This window comes from Haemaphysalis longicornis, unplaced genomic scaffold (genome assembly GCF_048455015.1).
Source record: "Haemaphysalis longicornis isolate Haplotype H1 unplaced genomic scaffold, Haemaphysalis longicornis Haplotype H1 scaffold_8, whole genome shotgun sequence".
Classification (NCBI taxonomy): domain Eukaryota; kingdom Metazoa; phylum Arthropoda; class Arachnida; order Ixodida; family Ixodidae; genus Haemaphysalis; species Haemaphysalis longicornis.
Genome location: NW_027526445.1, coordinates 132,014,522 through 132,040,734, shown reverse-complemented (window position 1 = coordinate 132,040,734; position 26,213 = coordinate 132,014,522). Strand labels below are relative to the sequence as shown.

At 47.8% G+C, this 26,213-nt stretch overlaps 3 protein-coding genes across 3 annotated transcripts in view; 1 reads left to right on the top strand and 2 right to left on the bottom strand.

The window, feature by feature from the left end:
• Coq6 (ubiquinone biosynthesis protein COQ6, mitochondrial) overlaps positions 1-4,639 on the bottom strand; it is a 36,153-nt gene extending 31,514 nt beyond the window's left edge. The window contains exon 1 of the mRNA XM_077681981.1: positions 4,196-4,639. Coding sequence (XP_077538107.1) covers positions 4,196-4,388 — 193 coding nt within the window. The 5' untranslated portion in view covers positions 4,389-4,639. The remainder of the gene's footprint in view (positions 1-4,195) is intronic.
• The window catches only part of LOC144149390 (endoribonuclease Dicer-S-like), a 438,166-nt gene that overhangs the window by 300,132 nt on the left and 111,821 nt on the right, over positions 1-26,213 (bottom strand). The window lies entirely within an intron of this gene.
• LOC144148705 (uncharacterized) overlaps positions 4,869-26,213 on the top strand; it is a 29,428-nt gene continuing 8,083 nt past the window's right edge. Inside the window, exons 1-4 of the mRNA XM_077680222.1 lie at positions 4,869-5,041; positions 14,470-14,689; positions 16,298-16,484; positions 24,161-24,325. Coding sequence (XP_077536348.1) covers positions 14,479-14,689; positions 16,298-16,484; positions 24,161-24,325 — 563 coding nt within the window. The 5' untranslated portion in view covers positions 4,869-5,041; positions 14,470-14,478. The remainder of the gene's footprint in view (positions 5,042-14,469; positions 14,690-16,297; positions 16,485-24,160; positions 24,326-26,213) is intronic.

Sequence of the window (26,213 nt, the reverse complement as noted above, 5' to 3'; positions counted from 1 at the left end):
CTCCCTGCTATTTTTCGCAGCATGACAGGGCACATTTCAAAGTACACTGACTATGCAAGCAACGTGAGCTTGTGACGCGCTGCCACCCAGTAGAAAGTGTAATACCTAAACTGACAAGCATAAGAGCTGACGGCTGGCTTGGTTGTGCAGCAGATTGCATTAAAATTCTCCCACTTCTGCCACTGTCTGTTGTCCAGTGGTGACAGTTACAAGAAGCACACTTGTACTTCGAGGCAAATTATTTGACCAAATTGGAAGCTGAAAGATAGTGTCATAGTAACGAGGCGCGTTTGGCAATACCCAAAAGATAAAGTCAGTACAGCTGAACCTCGTTATAAGAGACACTGATGTAAGAGACAAATGGGTATAAGAGACACTATTGACCCACATGGTTGGCTGCCCTATCTTTCCCATTAAATCGACCTCTTTTATAACAGACATCGGATGTAGAAGATTGGTTATAAGGGACAAGTCATCCTTGAACTTTAATCAATAATCTCGCTTGTAATAGACATTTTAACTTCAGACGCAGTGCCACCAGTCACTAATTGCAGTTGCTTCCATCCTGGAAGCACAGGTGGACGACAGACGCCTGCAGTCTCTATTTATTATAACTTCAGCAAACACACAGTGGTTCAGTCAGCTATGAAATGATGATGAGAAGCCCTGCCAATGGAAATGCAACTTACAGAAGTGGTTGAAGCTTACTGTTATCCATTGGATGGAGCGCGATCGCACATGCGGGTTCTCCCACTGGCATAGCTCCCAATCAAAAAGCATCGCAGATATTGAGTCCTGCAAGCATAATGAATAGCCTGAGCACACAGCGGAAGAAGCTGTGCGCTCCGCCTATTCATCAGGCTTGTGAACTCAACATGTACGATTCATCTTCCACAAACGAGGAAAGAAAAAAAAGCTTGCAGAATCGGTTGTAAAATATAGAGTGTAAATACAGTCATGAAGCAAACAAAGATTGAGAACTGTTTCATAAATTCTGGGGGCCAAACATAAATTAGAATGAATCTTTTGAAACATGCTGTAGCATTCTTTTGAGCTTGTTTTAGTCATAGGGTGCCCACATTGAACTAGGGTCTGATTAGTAAGTGAAAACATGGTACCCTGCTTATAAGAGACATCTCGTATAAGAGACAGAAACTGCTCCCCGGTATGTGTCTCTTATAAAGGGGTTCAACTGTATTTTCTTAAACGTGTATTTAATGAAAGTTGTTGATGCATGTTTATTTACACGCAATTTACAATCATTTACACGCAATTACCTAACCTCTCTACTCAAGAACGTGTAAGCAAGCATCCAGCAATCCCCTTTCACCATCCTAAACCTGTGACATTACAAATAACAGTAAGGAAAGAAAACATTTGAGGCAGTGATACTCGTTTTTGCATATTTGCTGCTTAGAACATTATTTGATTGATTGTAGTGTTTAACGCGCTGACGCAACGCAGGCGATGAGGCGCACCGTAGTAGAGGGCTCCACATTAATTTTAACCACCCGCAGGGGATCTTTAACGTGCGCCGAAATCTCGTACACACGGGCGTTTTTGCTTTTCACCTCCATCAGAAAAGCGGTCGCTGCAGCCGGGAATCAAACTCGCGACCTCGTGCTCAGCAGCGCAACGACTTAGCCACTGAGCCACCACGGCGGGTGTTTAGAACATTATTAAACTACTGCTGAATGGGGGATATTATTTGTGTTGCCAGCACTGTAACTGATATATATATAGGCCAACTTGCTTGTTTTTTCAGTGCCCGCTAAAAGGGGCAAACATGGTGACACTGTTCCGTTTTCCGCGTCTATGGCTTGTACAAATACTCTAGGGGATTTCGTTGCTTCTAAGTTGGAAAATTTATGGATAATTACAAGTGTTTCGGTGAAGTGTGGCATTAAATGAGCCTCCCATTACTCCCAATTCCTTCTTAGGCAGACACAAAAAAAGGGACCTTTTTGTACCTCCATGAGAAAAAAGCTATCTGTTTCGACTTGGAAGGTTACGACATCTCAATCTTTCCCTTGAAGCAGACTATGAGCTATTGGTCGAATCATATTTGCAAGCATTCTGTAACTATCTATTAAGGGCACCTTAACCTTGGAAATAAGAGCAAAAGCACGTTGCCATTTACAAATACCTTAGAAAATCTCAATAGCTTCATCCTCGTAGCTAGAAGTTGGTGCGTAGACCTGCATCACCACCAGCGTACACTTACTTAGCTTAAAGGGGCCCCGTAGACCAAGTACAAGTATGTTTTATTCAAAATATTCGGTGCTTTATAGTGCCCCCAGCGCTTGTCCGGTAGCAAACGATGCTTTATTCACTAAGAAATCAATCAAATAAAGTTAAAATTTTGATTCTCCCACCAAATCGTATGCTTTGTGACGTTTGCGATGACGTAACAAGGACAGGTCTTCAAGCGAATGTTAGTGTGCCGTTTGTCGTTTTAGTCTGCAGCGGACTGGGAACGTCTCATTTACCGTCAGTCCTCTTAGATGACACCACTATACTGCACATGACCGCTGTCCGCCCTCACTTTGTTCTTGACCGTATTTGCACCCGACTTGTTTTTGTCACGGTAGACAGTAATCGTTTTGTGAAACATCGGGCATGCTTGACAAACAGGGTCACGTAAAACAATGTCCCTTACGCTAATCGGCCAGTGTTGCGCGAGACAACCACAAAGCACCGGACCGCTGTGCAGCTATAACAAGCATAGTGCGCACATTACCAACAGCAGTGCGCACCGGTGCCTCTAAGTGTGTACTTTCGTAACTTCCATTGTTTACCCCCCATTCTTACTGCTGTAAAATGAATATGCATTACTCTTAAGTGAAAATAGCTCGTTCTGCAAGCTGATAAGCCCTGCCTAACTTGTGTTTGCTTTCGCCGGCCTCTGCCAATCACACAGCTGTGCATATGATGTCATAGGTTCTAGTGTGGGAAATTAGCTAGTGAGTTGCGTGGCCCTTCTCTTCTTTCCTAATCATGTAGCTTATTTGAGGGAAGTTTGCGTTAAAAGTGGTGTCAGTGTGATTCTAACGAGGTAATCTTTGAATGAACCAAACTTGTGTTTTCTCTTCATGGCTCCTTTAAACAAGCAAGGCTCGTGCCTCTCAAGTGATGCTGTGTAATCTGAACACTTATCTAAGCCCACACTTTCTGAATGGCCTTAATAACACAAAATGAAATGGGGAGTATTTTACGTGTTGAAGGGAAGCTCAAGGGAGGCTAAGTAGTGAGAAATTACAGGTGAATGTTGACCACATGTTAATTTAGCCCAACATTAATTAGGTTAAAGCCATAGCTAGTTCTAACCTCACTCAGCATCTGATACCCCAGTCTACGTTTGAAGGAATGCTCATTTACACTTCCAGGATACCCCGCAGCATGACTGCCCATGTTTAATGTGGCCTCCCTCCTGTATGGGGATCTTGCCACTATTTTGTTGCTTGTTAACTAGACATTGCAACACTCGGCAACTTAGGGCCAACAGCCCTCAGTGTTAGGGAGAATGACCGTGCCCAGAGCTGCTCAGCCTTGGTTATAGTATGAACACAAACGCAACCTTATTGCTCAGGTTTAATTCACGCGCACACAAAATGCACGCTGGAGGAATTGATCTGATCTGATTGTAGGGTTTAACGCGCCGACGCAACGCAGGCGATGAGGCGCGCCGTAGTGGAGGGCTCCGGATTAATTTTGACCACCTGGGGTAACGTGCGCCGAAATCTATTCACACTGGCGTTTTTGCTTTTTGCCTCCATCAGAAAAGCGGCCGCCGCGGCCGGGAATCGAGCTCGCGACCTCGTGCTCAGCAACGCAACGCCTTAGCCACTGAGCCACCGCGGCGGGTCACGCTGCAGGGATTAACCTACAGTTGGATTAACGGCGTACCGTGTACACAGTCGTTTTACACGTGCGCAATGATAATCACAGGCTTTTGTTAAAGTTAAAGCATGTTTTTCTTCGAACTTTACACTAGGCGGCCAAGTGCGCAGTAACGTGTTGTCTATGAGGTACGCAAATGAAACTGCGTTTCGATTCCTTCAGCGTTCGCCAAATCCGACATCGTTATACAGTTCAACAGCTTGACGTGCATTTCGTCAAATTAACTTCGCCTGTGCGTGCATCAAGCTCAAATTTCGTCATTTGCGGTTCTTTCTTTCTTTTTTTTCGACATTACCTAAGGCGCAGGCGAGAGCCGCTCCGGCGAGTCCTGCTCCGGAGATGACAACGTCCCAGCGCTGCGTCGTGAGCTCCGAGACGTGCTCGTCGTCGCTATCACCCAGGCACGTAGGCGAAGTCCTAAACAGGCGGCTGGCCACCGACGAAAGTGGCCGAGACGTACGCCGAAGAAACAGGACGGAGTGCATCATCGCCACGGAAGGTCAAGACCGGGAACCGGCGTGCAGCCAGCGGCTTCTCGCAGACGATCACTGTTGTTAGTTTAAATGCGAAGTGCCACTCGTGAAGTTGTCTATTTAGAGCCCCACATACTCTATTTCGTTTGACTCTACTCGGCGCATTTCACGTGCAACTAAATAGTCATTGCAAAGAAGGTACGGCAATCGGAACTGCTGTTTTGGTCTAGCAGCAAAAACGCCAAAAACATGCAGACGAGCATGGATTCCTCCATGCAGACGAGTTCCAGTGTACAGCTCCGCAGTAAACAACACAACACATTTCTGGTAAACTAAAATTATAAAATTTTTATTATTTTATTTGGCACCAAAATCTAGTTATAACAACGTTTTATTTATATTTATTTTTGCTTTAATATTTATGCTGCGGCTTAGCTGCGAGTTGTTTCTTTTTTTGTTGTTACCATGGCAACAGTTTTCCTCAAGCGACGCGTTTGAAGGCGTGCGGCAGCTCACCGTTTTCAAAGTGCAATGTGCATCAACGACTTCGCCGAGTGCCTGTATCGTTTAAGAACCAATTATGAGCCGCAATGACTGCCTGGTTGACTGAAATGGGCCCCGTACACCACCAGAAGTCAATATAAACAAGTTCAACACCCGGCACATGCGTGAGTTTTCCGAATGACTATCCAAAAAAAGTAGCATTTAATAAGAAACTTGTACAAGATATAAAGAAATGTCTGAGAAAGCTAGTCTCCTGAGGCGTTTCAGGAACCATGTCACCTACCTAATTCGTAGCACAATAACTCTCACACATGCTTTGGATAATCCTGCAGATTTCGTACTATAAATGTTGTGTGTACTCGCAATATAGTCCACTGGAAAAGGCTACGTGTGTTGATTCTTGTTCCGACACCTCCTATGACATGTGGCTAAACCAGGTTGCTATAAAAAAGTCTCTCGAAATATGTTCTGGCGAAGCCAGGACTTTTTCTTAGGAGGCCGGGTTAAGTTACGATTAAACGTTGACAGTAGCTACTTAAAACTTAATCAAAGCCTAACACCCCTCTACTGCCCTTCTGGCTTCCAATGAGTTAACATTTTACGCATGAGACAGTTTGAGTAAATGCTGTTAACGTTTATCCAAGGTTATAAACGTTTGAAGAAGGGCGTTAAGTGCTTGCACCCTATAGACGTGCTTTCTCAACTGACGTTGCTGAATTAAGGACTATTTGAAAGCTTAACTGATAAGGAATAGTGTGTAGGCCTGGGCAGCAATCAGCGTGACGTTAGGGTGTGCACTCTGCGAACTGTAAAGTACTGCACGGAATTTTGAACTTTAATGGTGACAAATAATGCTGGAGTTCGCCGAGTTACCTATGCGCGGTTACAAATTAAAGACGAGAGCCTTAATTTGTTGTACCTAAACCTGAAGGAATGTTTGTCCGTCTGTCTGTCACTCGATTCAATTACCTGACTCCCGGCCAAAAAATGACCGGGTATCATCAGCTTGTTTAGTCGCAAACTGCTGTATGGATATCAAGGAATTACCTCAGGCATATTCGAGGCAAATTATCAATACATCATTCCGAGGTTCCAAGCGTTCATTTAAATATGCATACACGTTGGATTTATTTTTACGATATAAAATGAAAAGAAGGCTCCAGAAATTGTACGCTGTCGAAGAGGGGCGACGAGATAAGCAATTACTAAAAAACAAGATGTTGGCTCGAGCTGTTCCAAGCCAACAGCTAGCGCGTGTGCAATGTGAATGTGAGAAAATTGAATTGAGCGTTCGTCGTGGGAGGAAATAGAAAGAGATGGTGTCACGTGGTTGAGCAACACCCTACCACGTGACACCAACACGGCAGGAAGCTTACTGCAGCTGAGAACGAATAAAATTTCCGGATCTGCTTTATTTTTATAGCTTGATATTTTAGAAAATGGTAAGTTCCCTGATTTTAAATAACAGCCCGAGCATTTCATTCCACTGTATGTAGTTATGCGACCATGAAGCTTTCAGAAATATCAATAATTACGCCGGCGTAATCAGACGTAATCTGACACATTGCTGCATGCATGCTGACTTGCAACCCGCTCTTTCCTCACCAGGTTTTGTTCAGCCCTGCTCCCCTTATGATTCGACAAAAATTCGGACTTTTTCGTTGCATGCAGGTTTTCGTGACATGCAGATTTCGGGTTGAGGCTTGCGTGCACGAAGCAGAGACGAAACCAAAAATGATAGACATCAATGAATGTAAACTCACCCTTCAAGGATTTATTTCGGTGAATAACTGCATGATCTGTGCCTGCTGCTTTCGCCCGGACTTAGACACTATATGGCGCTTCAAAGAAACGAGATCTCTACCACCGTATCCGCAATTTAAGTATCACTTTTGCCTTTTTACACTTTTCGGCGGCTTAATGCGTATAAGCACGAAAGAAAATGGCGCCTTTTCGCGAAGTTGATGCTCCTTTCCGCACTCGAAATCGTTGACAGGGCGCTAGCGCTGGGATACTGTACCGGGCGGCGACGTTCTTATTTTTCGCTGGCGGAGACGGCATTTAAAATTGCGAGGTTGTCTCGAAAAGACAAAACTTTTCGTGTTCTGGCAGCAGAACTCATCACCGACGAACCAACAACACCACAGATAGCGGTGGAGACGCGCGACTATACGCGCTGACAGGCATGCACCTAACCGACCCCGCACTCACACTTGGAACTTCGCACGGTAGTTTGCGGTGGGGGGCGAAATTCGCTAAATTAGTGCATTTCTCCATCTGATCTTTGGAAGAAAGTACAAAAAAAAAACTATGACTCATAAGCGTAGCAAATTCGTTGCATAGAGGTTGCAAACACATGGGCTTCACTGGGAGTGACAATGGGGAATTGAAAAACTTCGTTAAATCCAGAAATTCGCTGCATAGAGGTTCGTTACATGCAGGTTTAACTGTATTCCTTTCCTTCGGGTATGATTTCTGTGTCGTTATAAAACACGCTAAACCACCTTTAGTCCTGGCTCTTTTGGTTGGAGATAACATGTCAATGTTTCGGTGTCTCTCTCTACACTGGAATGCAGCTTTCTCGGGGCAACATAGGGAAGCGCCGTGTCAAGCACCTCACCGTAATTTATGCTATTCTTATTATCCCAGATAATAAGGATATTGGGAGAAGAAACAGTGCATATAATTATAATAATTACGGGGGATGCTTAGAACTTTCAAAGAATGCGAAGGCGAAACCCTAGTTGGTCATTTTGCTGTTGATCTGCAGTGGAACTTTCGGTTGAACTTTGCTGCGGCGCCCGTCAGCACTTCCGAATCTCGTTCTCCTGGAGATGGCGCTCGCGCTCGCGATCTCCAGGAGCCCGGCCGGCCTGAAAGCGCGCTCGCTCCATTTAAAAGGGCCATAAAGACAACTTACATGTTTGGTTCATTAGGAAGACTGCTTTGGCTCGATAACATCCCCCGCGAAAATGGAAAGAGCAATTTCAACAAGATACTAAAGTTTCCAGCTTCATTTCTGAATAGATTTATAGATTATTGCTGGAATCGACAGCTTCCATCTAGAAAAAAATATTAGTGTATGTAGAGACGACTATTTTCAGCTTGCAGTTTTTTTTTCTTCCAGATGGACTGACAAGTGCTAGCCGGAATTAATAGCTGCCAGCCGGAACAAAATCTCAATCCAGCTAGAAATGAGCTAGAAACTTAATTTCTACCCAGAAATTCTGCCTATTTAGAGCTAGAAGAAATTTCTGGTTCAATAATCCAGTTGTAAAAATATTTTCACCTGGGATGAGTTCACATTTGAGACAGTTTAAGGAGCCATGAAGAGAAAATACAACTTCGTTTAATTTGAAAGAACTAGGATTCAGTATCTCACTCAGCTCCATTACAGCCACAAAAGATGTTTTTTTAACGAAAAAAAGCAAGAAGTATTTAACAACTTTCAAACTTTGCGCCACAGTGAAGTGTTATGAGCAAGAATGACGTCATGCGGGCCAACAATAAAACATAATTTTCAGTCCGTTAACTGCCCGTTAGCATTCAAGTGATGCGGTCAAATGGAACTAGAGGCCCCATTACAGACGTCCAGTCATGTGTCGTCGCGACAGGTCAGTTAGGCGGCCGCCAATCGCACAAACAAGGTTCCATGACGTCATAGAAAAGTTGCGGGAAATTGGCTAGGAGGTCGCGACTGCTTCACACGTTTTCTTTCATATCTCCGTTATTTGTTCGAAGATTGCGATGGTATTGGTATCATTGTTATCGGGACTAAGCAGTCTTTCTAATAAACCCAACTTGTATTTTGTTTTCATGGTTCCTTTAAGGCAAGTAATCCAGTTAGCGATCCTCCAAGCTCGGTTAACGTTTGAAAAATGGCGGCGAGTGCTTGCAACTTGTGGACGTGCTTTCTCAACTGGCGTAAAGACAAATTACAAGTCTGATTCATTAATTATTAAAAAAAACTGCATTGTCCCGATAACAATGATACCAATTTTATTGCAAACTTCAAACAAATAACGGAGATGTTAAAGGAGCCATGAAGACAAAATACAAGTTGGGTTTATTAGAAAGGCCGCTTTGTCCTAATAAAAATGATACCGATTTCATCGCAAACTTCCAAAACATAACGGAGATATTAAAGAAAACGTGTAGAGCTGTGGCGACTCGCTAGCCCGTTTCCAGCAACTTTTCTATGACGTCACAGAATCTTGTTTGGGCGATTGACGGCGGCCGAGCTAATCAATCGCCAGGACACATGACTGGACGATTGTAGTGGGGCCGCTAGTTCCGTTTGATCGAATCACTTGAATGCTAGCTAACGGGCACCTAACCCACTAAAAATTTTGTTTTCAGGGCTGGCCCATATGACATCACTCGCGCCGATAACACGTCACTGTGGCGCGAAATTTGAAAGTTCTTAATTATTTCTTGCGGTTTTATCGGCTAAAAAACGTCTTTCGTGGCCGAAATGGAGCTGAGTGAGGTACTTAAGCCTAACTCTTTAAAGTTAGACAAAGTTGTATTTTCTCTTCATGGACCCTTTAAACAAGACATGCGACTCTCCCGCCACTTTTCAAACAGCGATTTCTCTATGACGTCACATAATCATGTTCGTGCGATTGGCGCCCCCCCCCCCCCTTCCCACCCAACCTAAGCCGCTTCCAAGAAAGATGACTGAGCGATTGTAGTGAGGCCTATATTTTCGTTTGGTCGTGTATACCTTGCGTGCTAACGTGCTGTCAACCGACTGATTACTATGTTTTTAATGCTGGCCCATAATACGTTCCTCTTGCCCATAATACGTCACTGTAGCGCGAAATTTGAAAGTTTTTCAATATTCTGGCGTGTTGTTTCAGTTAAGAAAACGTCTTTCAGAATGGAACTGCGTGAGTCGCCAAAGGCTATTTCTTTGAAATTGGACAAAGTAGTATTTAGTCTTCAGCGAGCGAACGTGTCCGGACCGGCCATGCCGGAAGCGCCACAGGCTCGTTCCGTTCGCAAGCCATCGCCACTGTTCGCCCCCGTCGGTGCCTTCGCCACTCTCTCAAGACGGCTCGTATACTGCACGTGGCGCAGCGGAACTACCCTCTTAGCGGTGCAGAATTTAGTGCAATTATACGATAATTCGCGATATTATTAAAAGCCCTAAACTCCTCATCAAACGCGAAAAGTGACCGTAGACGTAGTCGCGGCGTTAACACAGTAATTGTACCGAAATGGCCACCGCTGTGAAGCGGAAAAAAAAAGAAAACACATTTGGTTTGTGTGGCATTCGAACCCGGATATCCAGAGTAGGACCAAATGCTTTACTTTATACGCTAATCGCCACCCTGAGCCGTAGAGGATGAGGAGGAAGAGGAGGAGAAGAGAAACATTTACTGGAGCCGAAAATGCTGTTGTGGGCGGATTTCCTAGTCCGGAAAGTCACGGCTCGGTTAACCTGCGTCTGTAGCAGGCAGCTGGTCAGCTGTCACCCCCACGGCTCCAGGGAGAGGGGAGGGATGGGGTTGGGGTAGTATTGGCAAGCCCGTACGAGTTGTAAATGGGGTTGGGGGTTTTACAAGACGGACATTCGTAGGGGTACATGGTTGGTGATATGTTGTGTAGAACTGTTGTGTTTTAGTACGTCTAGGTTTGTAGTCCTCGCCAAAGGCCTGCGTCGTTGGTGTCGAGGGACGGATGAGGGGAGGTGTAGATGAGACGATTTTGTCGGTAGTAGTGAAGAATGTAAGTGTAACGGCTTGGGACAGGGAGGTAGTTGAGGGATTCCGGTGGGTCTTCTCTGGTTTCTTGGAAGCCAGAGAGGGAGCAACAATCAGCCTGGTCCGTTTAACGGCACGTGAGTAGGCCCGAGGCGAGCTGCCTTGCGAATTGCGGCTGGTGTGCATGTCGGGGGTATGGTAGCGTCAAAACGCGAAGAAACTGAAGCGAAGAAAGAGACGCAAATACGACGTAGCGCTAGGCTTTCGCATTCAAATCGCTTGAGGATACTTAACTTCCGGTGAATTCTTTTATGCGCCACATTGGTTTTTAAGTTCATTTATAATGAATAGCTACTATACTGCGTGGGATTTATCGCGGGGGGCCTTCATGGTCTTGCCATTCCTGCCTAACAGGTACGCGCTATGTTCCGTGCGAACATATCAACATCTCAATCATCGTCATTTTACGCTCGCGCCGGCCATTCGGAGGAGGAGGAGGAGGAAGACTCGTTTCAGGGGCCGCCGCCACGCGAAATCCCGGCTGCGCTCAACGGCGGCACATTATGGAAAATTACACGTCGTAAACTGTGGGTAAGACGAGGTGCACGGAAGAGCCACAGGAGCCCACCATTGTCTTCCACAGTGCAAGATCCACCATAGGACGACGAAAGGGACGGCGTAGTCGTGGAAGCGGCCAAAGCAAGGCTGGCCGGTGTGTGGTACGGCATCCAAGATCGGCGGCACCCTCCGTCCACCGAGTACACCGTGCCAACTGCCAGCAGCTACAACAACGGGCCACGCTCGTGCATTTGCGCAAGCTAGGTGCGAGGGTACCAGTTCCCCTTCGGTGGTCCTTGGCTGCAGTGGCGTCTTTGACTGTAATCCCGCCCCTTGCCACCTCAACGTCCGTTCACGGAGAAGGCCCACGGGACCTCAACGGCTCGACCAGCACAGATTCGCGGCTTCCCCGTTAACTGAACACGAAGGCAAGGGCGCCCGAACACGCCCGGTCGTTCCGAGCTACGTGCGCGTAGTGCCGGTGTCGAGGGTCAACATGCCCAACCGCAAGCGGCCGGTTAAGCGGCGACCTCAAGACAAAGTCGCCGACGGGCCAGTCCAAGACAGCTGGTGCTGCACCCACATGAAAGTCGACAGGTTTTCCCAGACGTGGGTCATCAGCGACTTCAGCCGTTCGCGGGAAGAGATTGGGGAGGAGATCCGAAGCTCGGCCTTCCCCGGCAGAGACGATGACAAGTTCGAGTGGCGCCTGCGCCTGAACCACAGCGGGCGGGACGAGGACACCAGGGAATACGTGTCCCTCTTCCTGCTGCTCGTGTCCTGCAAGGTGCCCGAGGTTCGCGTCCGCTTCAAATTCTCCATCCTCACCGACGGGCCGGAAGAGATGAACGTCAAGGACAGCATGGTGGCAGAACGCTTCACCGTGGGCGACGCCTGGGGCTCCAAGAGGTTCATCCGCAGGGACCTCCTACTCGACCCGGCCAGGGGCTTCTTGCCGGGAGACAAGCTGACGCTCTACTGCGAGCTCAGCGTCTTCGGGGGTGCGGAGAACACCCACGGCTTCAGCGACCCGGTCGTGCCGTTCCCGGTCCCCGAGCTCCAGCTGTCCGACGACTTTGGACGCCTGTTCGAAAACGAGAAGTTCGGCGACATCATCCTGGCCGCTAAAAGAGGCGGGCAGCTGCGCGCCCATAAGGCCGTCCTCGCTGCTCGCTCACCCGTCATTGCCGTCGTGTTGGAAAATGGCGGGGAAGAGAGAGCGCCAAATCGGCTGGATCTGACGGACGTGGAACACGACGTGCTGCGCGAGATGCTCCGCTTCATCTACACAGATCGGGCCCCTAACATGGAGGGCATCGCAAGTGACCTTCTGATTGCCGCTCACATGTTCGGCCTCGAGAGGCTGAAGGTGATGTGCGAGGAAGCTCTATTCTCGGACCTGTGCGTTGAGACAGCGGCAGACTTGCTCGCCCTGGCCGACACGCACCGTGCGGAACAACTGAAGGAGCACGTCGTGGAATTCGTCAAGGGACATGCCACGGACGTGATGAAGACCGCGGGCTGGCGGGCCTTGGTGGGCCAGAATCCGAAGCTCGTCGCCGAAGCCTTTGAGGCGCTCGCCACGCGGAGGAATTCGGACGACGACGCGTGCGGACCACCGCCCTGCAAACGCGCGAAGTAATCGTAGAGTAAAATTTCGTGAGCTATACGCATTTGTCATCGTGTTTGGGACTCAGTTGTGCCTTGCGGGGAGATCAATGGTCTCAAGGGAACACGGCTGTCATGGTACGAACTTGTTGCCGATGTCGCAGAAAACTGGAAGTTAATATAGTAGACTGGTCCTCAAGCAGAAGCCTAACGACGGGTCACTGCGTAGATTCCCAAATTTGTAGCAATTAAGTCGGTTTCGCGAACTTATTTTAGCGCGGTAATTAAACCACGGCTTGCAAAATTGTTCGTGTCTTTGTGGACATTTCGTCGACTAACATGACATGACAGTCGGTGTAATGCCACGTGTATGGTATTTACAGGCTGGAGGTACATACAAGTGAGTAATGGTATAGTGCTAGGCGGTGTTGGATAGTACTTTTTAGTGAGTGAGGGAGTTAGAATGCTCTGGAACGGTACGGATGGAGAGAACGTGGTACAGCCAGTAATGAAAAAAGAATTTAATTGGGAGCTTACTTCATTGCGTCGGGGATAGCTGCGATAGCAAAATTTATATTTAATGTAACAATAAAACGGGAGTTAACAAAGGCTCTTGCAGACGTTGTATTATTCGCCACATCGAGTTGATAATTCCTCTAAACTTCGAGAAAACTGACTAGTATCCGTGCCAATTCTTTTTTTGCCATTCAACGCATGAGTGTAACAGTCTCCCAAATTCTCAAGGGACCTCTGTGAATGATTTTGTTTTTTTCACGCACTTGTTGAAGAAATAATGGAGTGAGAGAGTAAGAGCGAGTGGGTGAGTGGTTTCAGGCGCCTCTAGCGTACCTTCTCCAAAGCGGCGACATTCTTGAGGGCACCGGCGTGTCATATGGCGTCACAGGTAACGAAGAAGGTGCCGACCCCCTCCGTGCTAACCTCGGTTTTCGGGGTTCTTGAGACAGCTTAAAGCACTCCACCGACGTGTTAAGGCCAGTTACGTCCTCTTATGCAGCTATCACGGTCGTTGTCTCACAATTATGCTTTTCCCAGCACATAAGGCACAGCTGGACTTATGTACGACGGCAGGCGACAAGTACGTGGGTAAGGCTGCAAAATCGAGGTTGGATCGCGTGCAACGCCGCCGGCGTTGAGCTTTCCATTTATGAAAGTTTAACTTTCCAGTTATGAAAGTTGAACTTTACATTTATGGAAAGTTCAACTTTCTTTACGTTTCTTTACAACCACTAATTTTTACAGCAGAAGCTCTACTACGCTATGCCTCGCAAGGTCATTCATCGCGTCGCAATGACCTTGATCCTTCGAAGCGTAAGTGTGGCAGGTGTGACGTCATGCCACGTGATCCGCTGTGGAAAGGCGTAACGGATGCTTTGCCGGCGCGTGGTCGCTCAGGCGCGGCGCTCCGGCTAGGCCGTCTGTGCAAGCGCTTCAGCGCTACCGTCAGGCTGAATCCAATCACCTAGTAGCCTAACTTTCATGAAACGCGTGTGCATAGTCTTTGTAAAGCCAATCTAAACAGACCTCTCGCTTGTTGTAACTAGATGTACAAGCGTTAAATTTGACCAGTTTTCAGACCTCGTGGCATCACTGATTTTGCAAGTGGCAGAGAAGCACAATTTTGCACGCGTTCAGTATTCGCGTTATCTCACCGCGCTTATGGCAGCTAGCAGACATTTGAACCCCCTCTCAACCCACAGGCGCGTAGGATGGAAGCCACGCTGCCGCTGCATCGCAGGCGCTGCTCGTCGCCCCTGAGCACCGTCCTGTCCGTTTCGTCGGCCTCCTCGTCCCTGGCCAGGTGTTTCTCGGAGTCGGCGCTACACTGCGACGCGCCTCCTTCGACGCCCGTCGTACGACGAGCCTCTCGCGCTGATGGCTCCCGACCAGTACCCTCGGCGACGCCGGTGGAATCGACGAGTGAGTAATTGCGACTTCAGCTCAGTGTGCACGTACATCCGAACCCTGTTGTAAGGAACTCTGATATAGCGAATTGTCGAATGTAACAAAAAATTTCCCCGCATTTCCCCGAGGGGAAGAATGTGAAAGTGCGAATGCACGAGTTGAATTTGCGCGGTTCGGTAATGTTCGCGAAAGAGAGATCACACACACACACACAGCTACAAAGAAAGAAAGATGCATTTATTCACAGACACCTATTTGTGTTGTCGTTGTACTTGATTGCTAGAGCGGATCTCAGCTTTGAAATTTCGTGTCAGTACTCGTTTAAGCGGGTGCATTAGCCCTTCTCACGCCCGATTCCTGGCCAATCCCCCACGTGGGTATGTGCCATGTCAGCGGCCAGGCAGCGCGCGCCCATCTCCCCCCGTTGCCAAGGAAGACGAGGAGATTCCTGGCCAATCCCCCACGTGGGTATGCTATGCGAACATCGCCGGTGGACGCAGGTTCAGGGTCGCTTAAGAAGTGCATTCGCACTTAAAAAATAACGGCGCGTTCAGAATGGCCCAGTAAGGCTCCGGCGCGTGCGAGATGAAAGCAAGCACAAAAAGAACAGAACTCGAGCTCGCGCTGTTCCAGGCAGGGGGCGCGCGAGCACTGCGAAGGCGGGAAATTTGAAGTGCGTTGGACAAACCTCCACTCCATTCATCAGGAGAGGAATGAGACAGGGTGGTGAAGAGCGTGACGGTTGGTTAGAGTGAGCGGATAACGGCGCCACAGCCCATTATGGCGAATCACTGCTCTGCACTTCCGACAACTTTCACGTTGAGTGGAACAGCTTTATTTTTTTCTTTCTTTGTTATTGTGTATTGAATTTTGCATTATTATTCTTTTCAAGCTCACAGCGTGTATTGATTAAGGTTTTCAGTTTCAACTCCTTCGTGTTTAGTTTTGTTTTATTTCTGTACCCTTCTTTTTACTGTGCTAATACAAGGCGAGTTTTAATTAACATATGTTATACGCCCTCACGGGGGCCTGTAGGGGTATTGTGAATAAATAAAAATAAATAAACTAAATACCCCTCATTGTCCACGTGTTTGCCGCTGTCCCTTTGTATGCGCGTTTATTGTTTAATGAAGACCACTAACCTTGTGCATTCATTTGGTGGCGCGCTAGTGTGCTCTGCAGAGTAAGCCCTCATTCCCACAGCCGTTTTTCACCCCGTCACGTCACCGTCTTCCGTCATGGGCGCCGTTTTTCGACCGATTTCTTGTTGAAAACGGTGCGACGGTGACGGGAGGCCGAGCTCTACCTTTCCGTCCCGTCAACGCGACGGAACCATGCCCCGCGGTAAACCAGCTAATCAGAAAACAAATTTTTATGCCTAAATTTAGCGAAAAGTGAGTACAAGCCATTTTCTTTACTTTTCAGATTAAACACGCTCAATTCTAGGCTAAACTGATCCCTAGGCAGACGACCCTGTACTCTGACGGAGAGCTCCAGTACGAACGCTACTCCATTTACGTCTCCGTCGCGGTTTCTTGACGTCACGGTGCCGTGTCGGAGAAGGTGACGGCTGTGTGAAGGAGGGCTGACGCTGCACTCGTGCCCATCATTTGTTCGGCGCAGCTCGGCGCCCCAGCAGCGGCATCGTCAGGAGCCGCAGCGCTTCGTCGGCTTCCCCCGCCTCGCCGCGTTCGTCGGTACAGTCCAGGGTGGCCTCGGAGCAGCCCGAGGAGGAGTATCGTGGGGCACCTCGGCCGGCGTTGATCGTCAAGATGAACGCGTGCACCCTGCTGAGGCAGCAGGAGCTGGCGTGAGTGCAAACTCTTCGATCGGGTAAACTTGGATGTAGAAATTCATGAGCCATCCCACTCTGTGGAAGGTGGATGGTTAGCGAAGCTTCTTAGCACACGACATAAAGGTGACGCGGAATTTAGGTGGATAGTATGAGCAAATTCTATTTCCCTTGAGCGTTGACGGCGGCAATACCCAAAAAAGATGCGTACACACACGCACATTCTATCATGTTCACTCTGTACTGATCTTGAATATGGTTCCTATTGATGACTAGTATCTACTCATGATGTATATCCAAGTGACCAGATATATAAGCTTGACGTCTAAGCCATGTTTTGATCTTGCAAATGCTGCCTATTACTAACTACAAAAGAGTCGAGAACTGGGTCAATTGGTACTGATTCATTGTAATGAAACAGCGCGCAAAACCAGGACACAACAGAAGAAGAGAACAACACGAGCGCTATCTATTAACTGAAGTGTTTCTTACGTAGTGAAAAGGTATATAAGAGCCGCTGTACCCCTGTACTACTGTTTTGATGGCCCACAAAGACAGAGGAACAAGGGTTGCTTGATTGTGGGGTTTAACGCGCCGACGCAACGCAGGCGATGAGGCGCGCCGTAGTGGAGGGCTCCGGATTAATTTTGACCACCTGGGGATCTTTATCGTGCGCCGAAATCTCGTACACACGGGCGTTTTTGCTTTTCGCCTCCATCAGAAAAGCGGCCGCCGCGGCCGGGAATCGAACCCGCGACCTCGTGCTCAGCAGCGCAACGCCTTAGCCACTGAGCCACCGCGGCGGGTAGAGGAACAAGGGAGATATCTAAAGCCTTTTGTACGAAAAATAATTCAGAAGGTTGTATTAGTTGCCCGTCCATATCGTCACTGGACTGCGAAATGGTCTATCTGGACAAATGCCGAGTGTGTGGTTGTTCTGTGCACACGTATACATACGTCATGATTGTTATGGTCACACCCGCTCTTATATGCATTTTCACTGTGTAATAAACGTTTCAGTTGACAATCAGCGCTCGTGTTGTTGTCTTCTTCTGTTGCGTCCTGGTTTTGCGCGCTGTTTCAACACAGCGTATTACTAATCTACTCAAGGGACATATATATTGAAGAGGCGTATACGCTTGAGATTGAAATAAGGTTTTGAACTGCACGCGACATTGGTGGTGACCGCGGGCTTGTAGCGCGCACATTGGAACGTTTGCTTTCCGATGCTGGCGTTGTAGAACGCCTCGCGCTTAAAAGGCACGTGGGGCCTCCATGCAGAGGTAGAAAAAAAATCACGCCATATCCACGGAATGAATGATGATAAGTGGGGCGAAGCTCGAGAGGGGGAGATCATCGGTAACCGTAACTCTCCCGTGAAAGTTCGCCCATTACATCATTGAGAAAGACGTAAGACTGTGTGCGTACATTGTACAAATCAACTTTTACTTTCGGAGTCAATGCTCCCAGGCCCAGACCTGGTGAAAGACCCCGCGCCATCGAGGACTACCCCGCACCCCCACCACAATTTGTCACGTAGGATGGGACACAACGGTAAAGAAAGAACTTTTATTTAGGGCGAACTTGTGCCCGAACAAGACGAGAGGAAACGAGCAAAGGTCCTTGCGTCTCGTTCGATCTCCGAGAACGACTGCCTGCGTTCGTGGCGTGGTCTCTTGCGTGATCTCCCCCTCGCAGTGCACGTGCGCTCGCGCCTCCGTTGGCGAACACAGGCAAGCTCGCGCTCCCGGTGCCGAGTTTGCGCTGCCGGTTGCAGCCGGTTCTTGCGCGTGCAACGCGGCCCACTTTGCGACATCTCCGAAAGCGTGCGGCGGTCACGTACCACGAGACACAAGGGATGGACAGACCCATGGCTTTAGGAGCTTCGCCCCTAAAACCTTATTAGGGTGTTAACTGGTGGATTTCCTCTGTTCTGGTCCCCGTGGAGCGTCCGGCCGTCTCAGTTCGGTCGAAACCGAAGCTGATCTTCGACGCACGAGCTGGCAGTTCTCGGTCCCACTGCTGAACTAAGGGGTTAGAAAGCGGGGAAAGTGTGGGGTTAAGCTTAGAAGAAACTACCAGTTGGGCTTGTTGGTATACGTTCATGTTTGGAAAAGAAGCCGAAGGAAAAGGCACAAGACGAAGCGCTACTAGCAACTGAATTTTATTTTGAAAACACCAACGTACATCTGCGAGGAACAAGAACAGTCTGCGTCATCGCCGTAACATTGGTAGGGTCAATAAATTTGGAACATTAGTACATGTGCTGCTGAGCGCGAGGACGCGGGTCCGATTCACAGCCATTGCGGCCGCTTTTCTGGTGCAGGCGAAAAGCGAAAACTCCCCCGAGTATTTGAGATTTCCAACGGTTTTGATGGCCGTTTGATCGTCGAAATTTATGCGGGGCCCTCCACTACGGCGCGCCTCATCACCTGTGATGCGTAGGTGCGTTAAACCTCACGATCAATCAAACATCATATGAACGAATGAAACATCGATAGCAGAAAAACAGCAAATAATCAGCAAATAAGCACAAGCCACGGGGAGTGAATACTATTGAGAAAAACACAATCAAACCCCTTCCAAAAAGGCAAAGTCGACCTTTGATAACTGTACAGATGGCTGGCTGACACAACTACACAGTAGTCGACCGTTTTTTCGGACTCGGAAAATTCGGACCTTACTGGATATTTCTGACTTTCCCGAGAACCGCCACTTGTCCCATAGGTGAAATGACTCACGATTTTTTCGGGCTGCTCTTTTATTCGGGCTATTTTCGGTTCCCCTCCACGTCCGAAAAATCGGTCGGCTACTGCAGTCCCTCCCTTCCAAATGCGGAACGCTTCCATGATCTCCCTTGTGGGTCGCTTTGCGCGCTTATCTATGACGGTCATTCCATCTAGTTTAGGTTTACACTTTTTTGCGCATTCTTAGATGCGGGTACGGTGCCCCTTTCAAGTACGGGGGTTAAGGTGCAGAGTGCAGGGCGCCTTTCAGAACCGGCCCTGCGAGTAGCATTGCATTGGGCAGAATAAATGGAGCTTGGTCGGGTGGGGGAACGGGTATAAGGTATCAGTTTGAGGAGACGCCAGGAGCGTTCCTGGTAAGCCGCGCTATCCTATAATTTGGGTCAGCTCCTGGTATAAAACTAAGGGGATCGTTGCCCCTAGCCTGCTGTGCCGCGGCGCTCGCCTGATTAGACCTCAGACACTCATGAGACCGCAGAAAGACACGTGAGCCGATGTCTCCAGACAATCGATGCCCTTCTCTTTGGGGGTTTATGCGTGAGATGCGGCCATGGAGATATACACGCGAACTGCGAGTCCGTGGTTATTAATTCCGAAGGTGCCTGCGTTATTTCCAGTGCAATGGCTGCCTCTCTTCGGCCTGTAGCGTCGTGACTCTCGCGAGAGTGAGGCTCGTGACGTAGCTGCCTTTCTGCATTACAGTAGCCACCACGGCTCACCGTCTTGCATTTGCTGCGGCGTCTGTGTAGTACACTTTGTCGTTGGAACTGTACTTTTTCTCCGGAGCTTTAAATTGCGCCTCTCTCCGTTTCTCGTGAAACTGTGGGGGCATTTTTCTTGGCAAGGGGGCCGCTGTGATGTTTCGGCGTAGTTCGCCAGGGATACATACCATGGATTCGAGAGCGTGATCAGGGGCGTTAATGCCCAGTCTCAGCAGGAGGGTCTTACCCGCGTCCGTCCCTGCTGTTTGAGGGAGGCGAGAAGGCAAAACGCGCGTGTGTTAGAGATTTCGGCGCACGTTAAAGATCCCCAGGTGGTCGAAATGAATCCGGCGCGCCTCATCGCCTGTAAAGCGTCGGCGCGTTAAACCCCCCCAATAAATAAATAAATAAATAAATAAATAAATAAATAAATAAATAAATAAATAAATAAATAAATAAATAAATAAATAAATAAATAAATAAATAAATAAATAAATAAATAAATAAATAAATAAATAAATAAATAAATAAATAAATAAATAAATAAATAAATAAATAAATCCCTGCTGGCCCGTAGCGCTGACCAAACAGGTGGCTCTCAGTTAGCACGTCCACAGTATTGTGTACCCCAAGCTTTAGAGGAAACGAGAGTTTTTGTTTGCAGACATGAAAAATACAGGAAACTCTAACCATATAAGCTTCGCTTAGAAAGTCAAAGAATGTTGCGCATTAAAAAATCCCATGGCACTTAATCACTCCTCACGAGTTGTGCCTGCCAAAGAATTCATGTCCAATTGAACGCCGCTAAGTGCTCCTTCGAGCTTTGCGCTGCGAGGGCCGTTATCGAACTTCGCGATTAAATTGGTGCGAGTTATTTTAAAGCTTTCTGCGCTAGCATTGTTTGCTGTAGACATCAATCATTTGGACAATATTGTGGGGATTCCACTCCCACGCAGAGCGGCTTGGCTCACTGGTGACTAGTGCACTCCTGGGTGAGGCCAGCGGATCGCTGCGACGAACGGCGGCAATAGCCACATCCGTATACTGTCTTGTTGCTACGTGGCTCTGTGCACATCCAGTCATAACCCAGCGGCGCGGTTATTTTCTTGCGCATGAATAAATGCGAAGCAGCCATTAATGGAGCACTTCGCAGCAGTGTTTTGCCGCTTGCTGGCACAGATGCCGACGCCGGCTTTTAATCTAGGCTTATTTGTCCAAAGGTACAGACCCAGGAAGCGCCTGGTAGCGTCCCTCCGACCTTCAAGCTCAACCAAGGTCAAGCAAGCGTGTCGAACGGTTTTGAGGCGCCAGAGCAGCGAGCAGCGCGGTCGTCGCCGCAGAGAAATCCTTTGAAACGCATTTTGTGAGGGACGATTTCGGAACGTCATGCAATTGAAGTTTATTCTCAGCTATGCGTGGGATTCGTCATTTTTTGTGCTGTTTGAGCGATTTAATAATTTCGCAATTCAAAAGAACGAAAACCACTTGGGGGGCTCGTGCACCACGGTGGCGATCAGTGAGACCAAGAATCTGCGGGCACGAATTATGCGAAGTAAAAACGACTTCCCATAATGAAGAAGATCTGCAGCGTACGTCGTCCCACGAAAAGGGCGACAAAATCGAATTTGACTCCGCAGATACCGCAACCAAATGTAACCGCGGAAAACGTCGTTGGCTGTAACACTGGCGCGTTTATAGGAAAGCCTGTCTATTTCATTCAGGTCTTACCATATTTACGCGATGCCCAGGTTTTCCTTGATCGCCGCGCACAACGCGGCGTATTCGCCGTCACGTAGCGTTTGGTGAGCGACCGCGGGACGGAAAAGCAGGCATCCGTAGCTTCTTTTCTTTTGTTGTCCCCCTGAGGAAGGAACTGAGGTGTCAGTGAAGCGTCGTATATTGTCTGCTCACTGCGGACGCCTGGGACTCATTCATGTCAGCGAAGCAGTCTACGGCTAGGGTCGAGCAGGTCGTCTCTGGCCACAGACTGCACTTACAAAGTGCAAGGAAATAACTTACGAAAAATAAAAAAAAGGTCACAGGACTCCATATCTTCATACAAGAACGCTTATATTGCGCTCGCCGAAATGTCTACTCAGCAGTGCACTTGTGTTCAGAGGTGAAGCCGACTTTAGGGGCCGGTTTAAGCTTGGTCGAATAACGCAAAGATTTGGGCGAGTTGGTGTTAGTTCATACAGTAAAGCAGCGCAAACACACACGAATTGCAGAAATGAAAGGCAAACGAGCGCTGGTTATCAAGTGTTTTATGCAGAAATGCATTATAGTCGGGGGTTGTCGTGCGTCCCTTGGCCGGCGTCCGCAGCGCGTCTGATGATGATTGTGGCATGATGCCCCTAGGTATTGGCCAACCAGACAATCCGTCACGAGATAGCTTCGCGTTCAACCACCATCGTCATCTTCCCGTAGGGGAACCGCTGAAGAAGAAGAAGGAGAAGAAGACAAAGCTGCGAAGAGGAGGGCTGCGTGAGTTTTGGCTACCGTTATCCTCCTCGGCCGGCGCATCTTCCCGATCTGAACCCGGTCGAAGAGCGGCTCATCGCGCCTCGACTCCCCTTCATGAGCATCAGGCGGCTGACTCGAGGCAACGGGCAGTTTGGAATCAAGGGACAGGCGGTGAACGTGCCTATCGACGTATCGAAGGTTGTGCGGTGCCTTCCTCGCATGGTACCCGAGGACGTTGCGTTCGACGTTCACATCAAGCGGAGGCTGATGAGTCCGGCAACGTACAAGCGCGGGTTGGTGAAGCGCGGCAACATCCTGGCTTGGCTCAAGCACCTGGAACACACCCCGCTGTATCGCGCCATGAACGTTCGGGTCGATTGGAGTCGGCTCGATCACTTCGATGACGGCGGCGAACGAGAGGCAGGAAGACGACGTCGATGATGCTGACGGTGAGTTCGAAACGACTTTGACGTGAACGATCCTCTGCAGTTGGCGGTTGCGCTCAACGCGGTCTCGAACACGCTTCTCTATAACGAAACGGAAATGACGGGTGGGGGAAAAGAAAAAAATAAATGATTACGCTCACACTCTCGCCTCTCTCTTCGCCATTAATCGCATCACACTCATCGGTGCACCCAATGCATTTCTGCATCCTCACAATCCCCCTCGGGGAGGTGCGGGGGAATTTTTTGCATTTTTTTTCTCGTTGTGTTTTCGCCCAATTTAAACATTTATTTCTCGTCATACAAAGTACTGAATCCGGATAATTCGCCGTCTTCCTGCTGTTGATTTGAACGGAAAAACTTTCCAACGCCCTTTCGGAGCACGAACGCGTTAAGGCGACACGCAGACATGAGAAGATCCCGCCTATTTCGACAAGTTTTGAATCGCCGGAACCACATTTCAGCAGAGGCTTCACAGCCCTAGGCTTCTACAACCAGCATAGATTGTTACCACAAAACCTTTAACGCAAGTCAATGAATTGCAATTCATCGTCACACGGCAGTTCAGCAGTAACCTGCGACCAATGGGAATTCCGTTGAAAAACTTGCCGTACGAAAATAGTATTCTGCGCAGAATTTGTACCTTTCATCGCCACCAGGTAGTCATCCAAATTCCTGAAAATCAGGCTTCCCCCCCCATGTTTTCCTTCTGACCTGTCCACAAAACTTATTACTGAGAAACGAAGCAACTTTTTATCCAATGGACACCGTCGTGCTGGCGAAACAATTTACCTTTCCACCCTACGGCAGTGGATCTGCAGTACATGGACAGCACTTTCATAAACGACTCTACCGGTAATGCCACAGGAGTCTCTTGATTAATTTCACTTCATCATGCTGTTGAAGAATAGACATTTTCACACATTCCATCAAATGGAGTAATACAGGTCAGTAACATCGATTCTTAAGGCACGGGGTTCCCGGAAACGCTGTTCTCTCAAGGGCTGAACTAATACGACTGAATTCCTAACCAAGAACGCTCCAAATCGGCTGCATTTGTCTGGTGGTCCAAAAACGCTCTGGAAAAAAGTGATAATGAAATCTTTATTCAGTGCGCCACAAATGGGGTATACCAAACTCCTTTGTGATGTGGCGCCTCGCAGATCGGCCAGACGGTCCCATGTGTTAACACAAGGCTAAGGCAGCGTAGAGCCACGCTTAGGCAAAATGGGCATGCTCGCTTTCCGGCGCAGAGCCGTGAGTGTGAGTACCAGTGCTATCCCGCGCTGACTAGTTTCGTTTTCGCGAGTGTGTTCACCGATCAGGCTGGCACGCTGCAGGCAGCGTCGGGAGGCCGAGCGCCGGGAGCTCCAGGAGCGGGCCTGGGCCGAGCGGCGGAGGCAGCTGGCCAGGGCTCAGCTCAGCGACCGACTCGAGATGGTGCAGCGGAGGGAAGCGCCCGACCAGTCACGGCCCTCGGCCAGGGAGAGGCTGCGGGCCCTGAGGTACGAACCGCGCGAGCCTTGTGCCTTCCGTGTGCATGCCTTCAGGATGCTTGCTCACGGTACGTGTGGTTTGATGAGGCGGACCCAGCCTTGCCTAAAACTACCGCCAATTGCTCCGCCAGATCGACTCCATTACGGCATTTTTTAATATATATATATATATATATATATATATATATATATATATATATATATATATATATATATATATTGTCTATATTGTCTATATGTCACGAAGCCAGAGATGACGCAGTTGGTTTGAAAGAAAAACAAGTTTATTATAGCGAACTTGTGCTCCCCTAGCAACTCAAAAATACACAGGCGGCGAAGCAGCAGTCAACAATGTGACGTGCGCAGGCGAGTGTCGACGGATCGAATACCGCGGCGTCTGCTCTGCGGGTATTTATCTCTAGGCGCGGGTTTTTTTCGGACCGTCAAATTACATACAGAACACTGTAGATCAAAGAATATTATTCTAGGCTGGTGACGTTACTTCGAAACACTCTCCCTATCGAAAGAGATAACAAGTGTGGCATACAAAATATTCAATGAACACGCGCTTCACTTGACACACAGATAACACAGCCCGGCGCAGCCGGGCTGTGTTATCTCACAACATAAACAAACCCAAAATCACAACATAAACAAACCCAAAACATGGTTCGCGGCAATATATATATATATATATATATATATATATATATATATATATATATATATATATATATATATATATATATATATATATATATATATATGGCGATTTTTTTACTCTCCAAACTGCGCCCTCGCTTTATAGTTGTGACCGCCTTATAATCGAATAGATACGGTACTGTATCAGAGACACGGATAGTCACCACTTGTCACTTAGTTCCTTAGACTGCGTGGTAATTTGCGCATGTCCTTAGGCTTTTTTTGGGATGCGGGCTCAGCAAATGAGGTAAACCTGGTTCCCGAGCTAGAACAGCGGCAACTGCTTTCGGCTTTCTGGACTATGAAGATGGCACCCCAGCTTTGAAAGTGAAAGGGAAAGTGAAAGTTTATTTTACAAAAAGGGATACAAACATATTATTATTCAGACGAGGGTCCCATAGTTAACAGGCTGCAAGAGGACCCTCGATTATGAATACACAAACAAAGTTGTCAAAGCAGTAAACGGGCGTGACATCTCATCACAACAGTAAAAAGACAAGTGAAGTTCATCTGTAATCTACATGCACTCAACATTAAGCCTAATATATATACAAGAGGTTATACAAACAATGGAAAGTAACACAAACGAAATAATGGCACAAGCAAACAAGAATACCGTCACTCATAAATACGAACAAAAGCATGATTGTAATTAAACCAGAAGAAACTCTCTAAGAGTTTTTTGTAAAGCATGTAATAGAAGACGATGATTTAACCGTAACAGGCAAATGATTCCACAATGTGACAGCTGCGAAACAAGATGTTTTCTTACCGTAATTAGTGCAAACAGTTGGTAATAAGAAATTATTAATACTTAAAAATCTGGTGAAGCTTTTGCTTCGTAAACTAACAAGATCAATGAAATAATAAGAACTCGAGACAGTGCAATAATTTGTAAAAAAATATTCCCAACTTGTAGTGAAATACTGCATTAATTGATAGTATGTTATTCTGACGTAGTAGGCCTGAGGGAGAATAACGACATGAACTAAACGTTATAATGCCAATAGACTGATTTTGAATATGTTGAACCGATGAAACGTGAGAAGAGTACGCGTTACCCCATGAAACAATGCCATAATGGCAATGACTGTAAACAAAAGCAAACTATAAAGACAACAAGGCATGATGAGGGAAAAAGCGCCGAGCCTTGATCAAAGTTCGTACGCCAAAAGCGATGTTTTTTGTTTAAGAT